General features: G+C 38.0%; 1 protein-coding gene across 1 annotated transcript in view; it reads left to right on the top strand.

Annotated features, from left to right (window-relative positions):
• TRMT2B (tRNA methyltransferase 2 homolog B) overlaps window positions 1-12,445 on the top strand; it is a 90,158-nt gene that overhangs the window by 30,524 nt on the left and 47,189 nt on the right. Inside the window, 1 exon segment of the mRNA XM_060137294.1 lies at window positions 7,092-7,374. Coding sequence (XP_059993277.1) covers window positions 7,092-7,218 — 127 coding nt within the window. The 3' untranslated portion in view covers window positions 7,219-7,374.

The following is a 12,445-nucleotide window of genomic DNA, read 5'->3' on the forward strand; positions in this document are numbered from 1 at the left end:
TAATTGAACATCATCAAAGTTAAAAAAAACTTTTTGTGCTGCAAATGATACCATCAAGAAAGTGAAAAGATGAAAAGACAACCCACAGAATGGGAGAAAAGATTTGAAAATCATTTACCTGATAAGGGACTGGTATCCAGAAGCCAGACACAAAAGGCCACTTATTCCGTTTATAGGAAAATGTCCAGACTAGGCAAATCTCTAGAGACAGACAGTAGATTTATGGTTGTCTAGGGCTTAGGGTGGGGGGTTTCAGGAGAAATGGGGAGTGACTGCTAAGGAGTTAATGAAAATATTCCAAAATTGATTGTTGTGATAGATGCATAATCCTGTGAATATACTAAAAACCACTGAACTGAATAAGTGGTTGAGCTGTGAATGATATTGCAATAAAACAGTTTTAAAAATCAATAACTTGCATGATAAAAAACACCAAAAGCAAAGAGAGGAAACAATGTACAAACTGGAAAAAAATTTGCAGTTCATATTACAAACTTTTTTCCTTAATTTATTAACAAACTCCTGGAAATCAGTAAGAAAAACAACAGCGCAAAAGAAGAATGAATGCAAGATATAAAAAGAAAACATAAATGTGTATGAACCATGAAAGGATGCTCAGTCTCTTCCATTATAGTGGGAATGCAGCTTAAAAGTACCCTGAGATACCACTTTTTGTATCTCAGATTGGCAAAAGTTCCAAAGTTTGATAATGCACTGTTGGCAATACTATGGGGAAACATGAATTCTAAAAAGTTACTGGTCAGAGTGTAAATTGGCACTATCCCATGGAAGGAAATTTAGCAATATAGATTAAGATCATAAATGTATATATACCTTTTGACCCAGTAATTCCATTCCTGAGGCTTTATCCTACAAATATACTGACACACATGTAAAATGACATGCATTGATTGATTGATTGATTGCAATATTGTAACAGCAAATGATGAGATGTCCTAAAAGTCCATCAGTGAGGAACTAGTTAAATCAAATATGTACATCCATACAATGGAATACCATGCTGCTATAAAAAAGAATGAAGATGTTCTCTGTTTACTGATACGGAAAGATCTCTAAGGTACGTTATTTTCTGTTAACTTTATTGAGATATAACTCACATATCATAAAATTCAACCTTAATTAAAATGTACAATTCAAAGGTTTTTGGTACATTCTCAGACTTGTGCAGCCATCACTACTTTCTAATTGTGAACACTTTCATCGCTCCAAAAGAAACCCTGCACTTCTCACCTGTCACTTCCCATTTTTTCCCAACCCCCTGGCCCTAGGCAACCACTAATCGACCTTATGTCTGTATGGATTTGCCTATTCTGCAGAATTCATACAAGTGAAGTTCTTTGCAAATGTGGTCCTTCACATCTGGCTTCTTTCTCTTAGCATGATGTTTGTAAGGTTCGTCTGTGTTGTAGCATGTAGCAGTACTTCATTCCTTTTTGTGGCTGAATAATATTCCATTCTATGGATATATACCACATTTATTCACTCATCAGTTGATGGACACTTAGGTTGTTTCCACCTTTTGGCTCTTATGAATAATGTTGCTATGAACATTCATGTGCTAGTTTTTGTGGGGACATATGTTTTCATTTCTCTTGGGTAGATACCTAGTAGTGTAATTACTGGGTCGTATGGTACCTATTTTAACCTTTTGAGGAACTGCCAGACTATTTCCAAAGCAGCCTCCCATCTTAAATTCCCTCCAGCGGTATATGAGTGTTCCAATTTCTCTACGTCTTTGTTAACTCTACTGTCGTCTTTTTTATTATACACATCCTAATGGGTGAGAAGTGGTACCTCCTTGTGTTTTTGATTGCATTTCCCCATGGTTAATGATGTTGAACATTTTTTCATATGTTTATTGGCCATTTATATATATATATATATATATATCTTTTTTTTTTTTTTTTTCGGTACGCGGGCCTCTCACTGTTGTGGCCTCTCCCGTTGTGGAGCACAGGCTCCAGATGTGCAGGCTCAGCGGCCATGGCTCACGGGCCCAGCCGCTCCACGGCATGTGGAATCTTCCCGGACCAGGGCACGAACCTGTGTCCCCTGCATCAGTAGGCGGACTCTCAACCACTGCACCACCAGGGAAGCCCTATATATATCTTCTTTGGAGACCTGTCTATTTAGATCTTTTGCCCATTTTTCAGTTGGGTCATCTTTTTATTATTGAGTTTTAAGAATTCTTTTAAAATTCTAGATATAAGTTCCTTATCAGATATATGATTTACAGAAATTTTCTTTTCTGTGGGTTGTCTGTTCACTTTCTTGACATTATCCTTTGAAGCACAAGATTATTTAATTGTGGTGATGTCCAGTCTGTTTTTTCTTTTGTGGCTTGTGATTTTGGTTCTGAATAGAAATAGCAAGGTATGCAGAATTGTTGATATAATGATAGCTATCTTTGTAAAAACGGACAAAAGGTGAAGAGAATATTGATTTGTATTTGCTGTATATGCATACAGAAACTGGTAAGTTTTATAAGAAACTGATTAATAGAAAAAAATTAAGAAAAAAAAAGAATTTCCCTGGTGGTTCAGTGGTTAAGTCTCTGTGCTTCCACTGCAGAGGGCACCAGTTCGATTCCTGGTCGGGGAACTAAGGTCCTACATACTGCGATGTGCGGCCCAAAAAAACAAAAACAAAAACAAAAACAAAAAACTGATAATAGTAGTTATCTATGGTGGGGGAAAACTGCAGGGATGGGAGTCAGAGGTGTGGAGAAACTTCACTATATACCTTTATATGTTTCACTTTTGAATAAAATGAAAATATTTATTTTGCAAAACAATAGATTAAAAAATGCAACGATTAAGAGTAAGCCTAGGATTCTGCTAACACTCAGACTGAGTAAAACAATAAACATGGCCTCAGAAAGGCAAGAAAAAGTTACTTTGAAAAGACAGTATGTGCATATGGTAGGAAAAAAAAACAGTACATAAGAGTGCATGTGCATGCAGTGAATAATGAGTCTTCTTATTCCTGGCTCCTAGTCCTTCAGATGTCACCACTCTTCCTAGTTTCTTGTGTAGCCTACCAGATATATTCTGTGTGTGTGTGTGTACATCGCTCTTTCTTTTGTAAACAGATAGAAACAGACTATAAACACTGTTCTGATGGACCTAGAGATTATCGTATTAAGTGAAATAAGTCAAAGACAAAAAAATCATATGATGTCACTTATATGTGGAACCTAAAAAAGTGATATATAAACAAACTTATTTACAAAACAGAAATAGACTCACAGACGTAGAAAACAAACTTATGGTTACCAAAGGGGATAGCGGTGGTGGTGGGGGAGATAAATTAGGAGTTTGGAATTAACGTATACACACTACTGTGTATAAAATAGGTAAACAACAAGGACCTACTGAATAGCACAGGGAACTATACTCAGTATCTTGTAATAACCTATAATGGAAAAGAATTTAAAAATATATATGTATAACTAAATCACTTTGCTGTACACCTGAAACTAACACAACATTGTATATGAACTATACTTCAATTTAAAAAATTTTTAAAAACCCACTATTCTGCACCATGCTTGTCACTTAACAGTAGATTTTGGAGATTGTTCTACAATGATGTAGGATCTGCATCAGTACTTAAAGGTCTACTTAATTTTTAAAATAGGCTGTATAGTTTTAACTTACATAAATATATAATTTAACTTGTCCCTTTGAAGGGACATTCATCCTAATGAATTTTGAGGTTGTTTCTACTCTATTGTTACCACAGTGTTGCAGTGAATGTCCTTGTACATATATCTTTGTGTATTTTTGCAATGACTATGTATATGTGATGAATAAGTGTATGTGATAGTATATTTATTAGATAAATCCCTGATGTGGAATTGCTGGGTTAAAGGATATATGCTCTTAACGTTTTCATGTATTTTCTAACAGAGCTCTAGAATCAACTTATCAAAAATATTCTTCTGGGCTTGTGATTGGAATTTATTGATTCCAATTAATTTAAGGAGAATTGAAATCTTTTACACTATTTTTTCTATACAGGTATGTGACCTATCTCTTCAATTACTCTAGGCTTATGGAATTCTCTAAATATAAACACGTATTTTTTTCCCAATACAGGTCTTTTTTCTTAAGATTAATACAAGATATTGTAAAGTTTTTATTGCTTTTATGACAGGGACCTTTTTCATGATATTTTCTAACTCGTTATTGCTGATTTTGTGTCAAGCTACCTATTCTTTTATTTGTTTTACAGGTTTTCCAGTTGATTCTCTTTCATTTTCTTGGTAGCTGGCCATATGATCACCATATAAAAGCGGTTTTGTCTCTCTCCTTCTAATACTTTTTTTTTCTTATTACATTGGATAAGAAGATGTTCCAGTGTAGGAGTGATAGTGAATATCTTGTCTTGTTCCTTATTTGAATAGGACAGTGCTATTTAAACGACTGAGTGTTAGCCAGGGAAACAAGAACTCATCTGGTTTGTTGGTTTGAGTGTAAATTAGTACAACCTTTTTTAACAAGGTTTAAAAAGGTTTAGTCATACATATCTTAGGGCCTTAAAAACATACAGGCCCTTCAACTCAGCAGTTCTTCTAAATAACTAAAAATGTAAGCAAAGATATAACTATAAGAATATTCATGAAGGGACTTTTGAAATAGCAAAAGGTTAGAAACAGCTTACATTTCCAATAGCAAGGAATTAGATAAATAAGCTACATTACATTTATTTAATGAAATACCATATAGCCAATAAAAGTGAGGTAACTACATATAGTGGAGAGATGCTCATGATGTGTTATTATGTGAAGAAGCTGTTGTAAAACAGTGTGTATAGTATGTACAGTGTGACTCCACTTTAAGAAACCAATTTAAATGTACATATTTGGAAAGATATATCCTGAAAAGTTAGAAGCATGTATTCTTCTCTGAATGGTGAGTTTATAGGTGAATTTTTGTTCTCATTTTTACTTGACTTCCTGTGATAAGGGAAAAAGTAATTTGCTTAGGAAGTTTTCAGTAGAATAATTCAGTAATATATTTATTAATAACCTATTGTGTGTAAATCATACAGAAAAGTGTATGACTCAGGCCCCTTGCTCCATTCACCATTGAACCCCTACTCTGTGTCACACACTGAGAACACAGAGATGAATAATAAGCAGTTTTTGCCTCATTTCTAGCCTCAAAAAGATTATATACTCCCATGAGGAAGATGGTTTAAAAAACCCAGGTAGTTACATTAAATGTGATAGCTGTGGGAACACAGAGGAAGGGCTTAAATTTTAAGGAATTGTGTTCCTGTAGTTTCTCCTTGGTTTATCAAACTGAATATTTTTTCTTTGAATTTTTGAATTTTATTTTATTTATTTTTTTATACAGCAGGTTCTTATTAGTTATCATTTGCCTTATGTATTGAGGTGCTTCTATGTTGGGTGCATATATATTTATAATTGTTACATCTTCTTGGATTGATCTCTTGATCATTATGTAGTGTCCTTCCTTGTCTCTTGTAACATTCTTTATTTTAAAGTATTTTATCTGATATGAGTATTGCTACTCCAGCTTTCTTTTGATTTCCATTTGCATGGAATATCTTTTTTCCATCCCCTCACTTTCAGTCTGTATGTGTCCCTAGGTCTGAAGTGGGTCTCTTGTAGACAGCATATATATGGGTCTTGTTTTTGTATCCATTCAGCGAGCCTGTGTCTTTTTTTTTTTTTTTTTTGCGGTACGCGGGCCTCTCACTGTTGTGGCCTCTCCCGTTGCGGAGCACAGGCTCCAGACGCGCAGGCTCAGCGGCCATGGCTCACGGGCCTAGCCGCTCTGCGGCATGTGGGATCCTCCCGGACCAGGGCACGAACCCGTGTCCCCTGCATCGGCAGGCGGACTCTCAACCACTGCACCACCAGGGAAGCCCGAGCCTGTGTCTTTTGGTTGGAGCATTTAATCCATTCACATTTAAGGTAATTATAAATATGTAAGTTCCTGTTACCATTTTCTTAATTGTTTTGGGTTTGTTTTTATAGGTCCTTTTCTTCTCTTGTGTTTCCCGCCTAGAGAAGTTCCTTTAGCATTTGTTGTAGAGCTCGTTTGGTGGTGCTGAATTCTCTTAGCTTTTGCTTGTCTGTAAAGCTTTTGATTTCTCCATCAAATCTGAAGGAGATCCTTGCCAGGTAGAGTAATCTTGGTTGTAGGTTCTTCCCTTTCATCACTTTAAATGTGTCATACCACTCCCTTCTGACTTGTAGAGTTTCTGCTGAGAAATCAGCTGTTAACCTTATGGGAGTTCCCTTGTATGTTATTTGTCGTTTTTCCCTTGTTGCTTTCAATACTTTCTTTGTCTTTAATTTTTGCCAATTTGATTACTATGTGTCTTGGCGTGTTTCTTCTTGGGTTTATCCAGTATGGGACTCTCTGCACTTCCTGGACTTGGGTGGCTATTTCCTTTTCCATATTAGGGAAGTTTTTGACTGTAATCTCTTCAAATATTTTCTCAGGTTCTGTCTCTCTCTCTCTCTCTTCTCCTTCTGGGACCTGTATAATGTGAATGTTGTTGTGTTTAATGTTGTCCCAGAGGTCTCAGGCTGTCTTCATTTCTTTTCATTCTTTATTCTGTTCCACAGCAGTGAATTCCACCATTCTGTCTTCCAGGTTACTTATCCATTCTTCTGCCTCAGTTATTCTGCTATTGATTCCTTCTAGTGTATTTTTCGTTTCAGTTATTGTATTGTTCATCTCTGTTTAGGTGTTTGTTCTTTAATTCTTGTAGGTCTTTGTTAAACATTTCTTGCATCTTCTCAATCTTTGCCTTCATTCTTTTTCCGAGGTCCTGGGTCATCTTCACTATCATTATTCTGAATTCTTCTTCTGGAAGGTTGCCTATCTCCACTTCATTTAGTTGTTTTTCTGGGGTTTTATCTTGTTCCTTCATCTGATACTTAGCCCTCTGCCTTTTCATCTTGTCTATCTTTCTGTGAATGTGGTTTTCATTCCACAGGCTGCAGGATTGTAGTTCTTCTTGCTTCTGCTGTCTGCCCTCTGGTGGATTAGGCTATCTCAAACTGATATTATGATTTCTTTCTACAGGTTGTGCTGTCCTCCAAACTCTGCCAAGAAGCTCCTTGGCGAGCCTTTCGTCCTAAGACAAGCTGTGCCTGTGGATCTGTTCCCCCACGCCCCGCACTGTGAGCTGGTGCTTCTCTTCACTCAATAAGCAGCCTCCTACAAGCCTGCAGGTTCTTTGTTAAGGCTGAAGTGTCAGTAACTTCCAGGTCTAGCATATTGCTACATCGCTGACCCTGAGAGCATTACCGAGGAAACCAATCTTTGGACCCTGAGCAGGAAGAATATAGTGGACCTCCTACCTGAGGTAGATTTATAACCTTAGTTTTCACGTTTGCTGCCTCTCTTGCATGTTTGCCTGGTTGTGACCACTCCTTAGCCCTGGATCTGGACTGTTCCTTCTTTTTGCTGTCAGTCTATCATGGCTCCCTTGATCCTAGTTTACAGTCTGTCTCCTCTGTCTAGCTCTGCCTGTGGTGGAGTGACAACTGAGCTTTTTTCCACATCTGGTCATAATTTCACATTGACTCGGGTTTCTGTATTTGCCTGGAGATTTTACTAGATGTGTTCTGCATTCATGAGGTAGCCAAGGATTAGAACTAGAAACAAGTCTAGCTTTTTTAAAAAGCAGAGTAAGCTATGAAATGATTGCAGAGTGACTGTGTGATCTCAGTAGAGATTCATTACTTTGGGTTTTCTAGGCTTTGAGGCTTCCAGAACAGCTTTTAAAAATGTGGTTTCCCTTAGGAGCAATACCACCAATTAGCTCTCACCTGTGGAGGGAGAAGTGGTTGTAGTAGAGACCCTATGGGAAAGGAGAGCTTCAAAGAAGAAACTGAATACCTATAATTGGGCTGTGTAGTATGGGTATTGAAACTGACGTTCTCTAGTCATGATTTCTTCAACTCCGGAGTTGTTCTTGGATACGTGCCCAACAATTAAATTATGTTTTGAATCTTAACAGACTAAGGACGTGTAACTTAGTGAGCACTGTCTGATTTACAAACTGATATCAGGTCAGCTAGTGTTTTTAATTTTTCTCAATCCTAAATACCTCTAGAGAAGCCCCTTTCTCAGAAAAATATGGCTCTTAAAGCTACTATATAAATATCCATATAAAAAATATTAGAAGGAAATAATCTAAAATGACAAAAAAATGTTGATTAATGGTAGTCAAATAAGTTGTATTCCCATTTCCCTATTTTTCATTTTATGTAAATAATATATATTTGTATATTATATACATTATGTTTCCATTTCCCTAGTTTATTTTATATAAATAATATTATATTATTTTTATAGCTGAAAAACCTTAATGTAAAACATAAATGAAAAGTGCCTTTTATTTTCTCCTCCTTTGTTGCCTATATCTGTAAATGGCAATCCCATCTATTAGTTATGTAAACCGGAAGTTGGAGTTATCTTTCTCATTCTCATATCCAACTGCCGACAAGGTGGATTCCACCTGGATATCTTCTAGGTACTCTGAAATCAACATATCTAATGTTGCATGCTTCACATCTTTCCCCCAAACCTGTTCTTGCTCCTATATTTCCAATCTTTTTTTTTACATCTTTATTGGAGTATAATTGCTTTACAATGCTGTGTTAGTTTCTGCTTTCAAAGTGAATCTGTTATACATATACATATGTCCCCATATCTCTTCCCTCTTGCATCTCCCTCCCTCCCACCCTCCCTATCCCATCCCTCCAGGTGGTCACAAAGCACCGAGCTGATCTCCCTGTGCTATGCGGCTGCTTCCGACTAACTCTCTATTTTGGTAGTGTATATATGTCCATGCCACTCTCTCACTTTCTCCCAGCTTACCCTTCCCCCTCCCCACATCCTCAAGTCCATTCTATAGTAGGTCTGCATCTTTATTCCATCTTGCCCCTAGGTTCTTCTGACCAGTTTCTTCCTTTCTTTTTTTTTTTTTTTTAGATTCCATATATATGTGTTAGCATACAGTATTTGTCTTTCTCTTTCTGACTTACTTCACTCTGTATGACAGACTCCAATCTACTTGGTCACTCAAGCCAGAAGCCTGGGAATTATATCTGAGTCCTTCTTTTCCCATACCCTCTGCCCACATGCAGTGTATCACCAAGTCTCCATCCCTACAAGTTACCATCATCTCTCACCAGATTATTTACTGAAAGGGCCATGTTCTTAACTTGTGCTGCTGTCTTCATTCTTGCCCCCATCCATTCTGTTCTCTACAGCCACAGTGAGTTTTCTAAAATGCCAGTCTCATTGTGTTTCTCTGGTGCTTGAAATCTGTCTGTTATGGGCTCCTTCTTGCCTTTAAAATTAAGTCTCAGATTCTTCATGAAGCCTCAAAGCCCCTTCATAATCTGGGTAGCCTCATTTTTCTATACACATTGAGTTCCTTTCCTTGAAAAAGATAATTTTTTTCCATTCTGGTCCTTTCTCATTCTGTTTCCTCAGCTGGGAATGTGCTTTTTTCTTATGGCTAACTCGACTCATTTTTCTATTTTTAACTTAGCTATCCCCTAAGGAATATCTGATGAATAAATATAGGATTAGCTGTAGGTAATCAGCTTCCAGGTAATTCTGTTAGTGTTACATCTTGTAAGTAAGATGATCTTAGAATTATGCTTTCGTCATTTCTATAATGAAAAGTTTTAGGCATACAAGAAAGTTGAAAGAATAATACAATGAACACCAGTATACCCACCGCCAGGATTCAACAAATGTTAACATTTTGCCATATTTGCTTTATCTGTGTGTGTATCTATTCTTTGATAAACCATTTGAAAGTAAGTGGTAGACACCATGGCACTTCACCTTTAAACGTCTCAGCATCCATCTTCTAAGTGTAAGGACATTTTTCTACATAACCATAATACCGTAAGCCCAGCCAAAAAAGAAATTACCAGTACCTCAGTGATCTTTGCTAGTGTTATCCATTATCTAGTACAGTGCTTCCCAACGTGTGGTCTGCAAACTGCTTGATGGTTCAGAGGGAGATAAGGAGCTTGTACCAGAGTGTGTATCAGTGCACCACATCCTTCATTGAGGAAGTTTTCTTACCAAAAATATGTCAGCCAGATTAAATAGTGTGATTAGTGACCTGGTTCATTTACATCTGTGGGCTAGCTGAGTAGTACGGCTCTATATTCAGATTTCCCCAGCTGTCCCCTGAAGTCTTGTATGGCCAGTTCACATGTTGCATTTGAGTGTGGTCTCTCTTTAGTGTCTTTTAATCTAGAACAGTCTCCCCACTTTTTGTTAATCACTGACTTTTAGAGACCAGGTCTGCCCCACTTATGAATCTTTCTGACTGGTGTGTGTGTGCCCAACCGTCCTAGTTTTCCTGGGACTCTCCTGGTTTAACACTGATCCTGCATCCTGGACAGTCCTCAGTCCTGGGTTAACCAGGATGGTTTGTTTTCTTATGATGGTGTTTAGCTTTCCCTTCCAGCACCTGAGTTTCCTGTAAACTGGAAGTTGTTAGGTCCATAGGCTTGATTAGATTCAGTTTTGATAAGTATGCTTCATAAATAATGCTGTGTACTTCATGTAGCATCCCATCCAGTGGTACATAATGGCAGTTGTCCACTCTTAGTAAAGGTGATGGTTAAGGTGGTGGCCCTCAGAACTCTCCATGTAATTTTAATTTTCTCTTCCTAATTAGCAAGAAATCTGGGGTGTTACTTTGGTACCATGTGACTGTCCTGTTCCCCAATAACCTCTCACCTAAAATTTCAGCATCCATCAATTCCTGTTTCCTCACTCAGTAATTTGTTTTTCTAATTTTTAAAATGTATTTCCTGACTTTGTGATTTAATCAGGGGTTGCAAGATGGTGATTTCCTAATTCTATCATCCAGTCTATGTTTCTTAGCTGGCATTCTTCTGTAAAGATGAGCTTTTTCTCATCTATAGGATATGAACCAAAAAGATCATGTAAAGGCCTAATTCTTTTCCCTCGAATACCAATTTTCAGAGCAAGTTGATGTAATAGTTACTTCCAATAGTAGAGAAGTAGTTTTACTTATTGTTTTGGAAGTCACTTAATTCAATGTTTTTCTTAATGTAAATTCAGTGCTTTACATTCAGTTCAGCATTTTCTTTGTAATGCTCAAATTTTCTCCAGTTTGGCCAGTGGGAGTCCCTTTAGTCCTTTTGACATGCTTCCATGAGTCTTTGAGCACTTCCTTAGATTCTGACAGAAAATTCCTAGGCTCACCATACATTTCTCTGCCCTAGTCCTGGAATCAGCTGTTTCCAAGGAGCCCTGGTTCCTTTTAGTGGAGGATGGATGCTGGATGTTAGAAGCAAAATCTAATAGTACTGGGCTTCCCTGGTGGCGCAGTGGTTGAGAGTCCGCCTGCCGATGCAGGGGACACGGGTTCGTGCCCCGGTCCGGGAAGATCCCACATGCCGCGGAGCGGCTGGGCCCGTGAGCCATGGCCGCTGAGCCTGCGCGTCCGGAGCCTTGCTCCGCAACGGGAGAGGCCACAACAGTGAGAGGCCCGCGTACAGAAAAAATAAAAAAATCTAATAGTACTGTATTCCAATCTGTGAGCTGTAAAACATTACCACAGTGACCAACTGTCCCGATTTACTCTGAATCTGGAACTTTCGGTGCTAAAACCAGGAGCGTCCTAAGCAAACCAGGACAACAAGTTGGTCACCCTAAATTGGTCACATTGTTTTTTTAATTATTATTTTTAATTTTATTGAAGTATAGTTGATTTACAATCCCCATTGTTAATACACAGTAATGATTAAGGAAGAATAGTGGAAATTGGGATTGGGACATCTGGACCAGTAGTAGCTAAAGTAGCTATAAATTCTCAGGAAATTTAAGGGTTTATACTAAATGATCTCTTCCAGCTGTAAAATATCTAGGTCTAGGGCAGTGGATCACAAGCCTCAGTGCACATTTGTATCACCTTTAAAAACGCTGATCCCTGGGCCTCAGACATTACAATTTAATTGGTTTAGGGAGGGGCTCAGACATCAGTATTTTTTAAATGCCCACCAGTGATTCTCATGTGCAGCCAAGGCTGAGAACCAGTGGTCCACGGGGGGCTCTACCTTTCAAAGTGTGGTCCCTGGACCAACAGCATTGGCATCACCTAGGAGCCTGTTAGAAATGCAGACTTTCAGGTTCCACCCTAACTGGATCAGAACCTCTGAGGGTGAGGCCCAGCTATGTGTGTTTTATTTAATGTGCCCTCCAGGTGACTCTGATGCACACTCAAGTTTGAGAACCACTGGTTTAGAGTGACAGTTCTCAGCCTTGGTTGTGTCAACTGAAATAAAAACGCATAACTTGAGAGCTGTGAGTTCAGTTTTATTTGGGGACTTAACTGAGGACTAAAGCCCGGGAGACAGCCTATCAGAGAG

Source organism: Lagenorhynchus albirostris, chromosome X (assembly GCF_949774975.1).
Source record: "Lagenorhynchus albirostris chromosome X, mLagAlb1.1, whole genome shotgun sequence".
NCBI lineage: Eukaryota > Metazoa > Chordata > Mammalia > Artiodactyla > Delphinidae > Lagenorhynchus > Lagenorhynchus albirostris.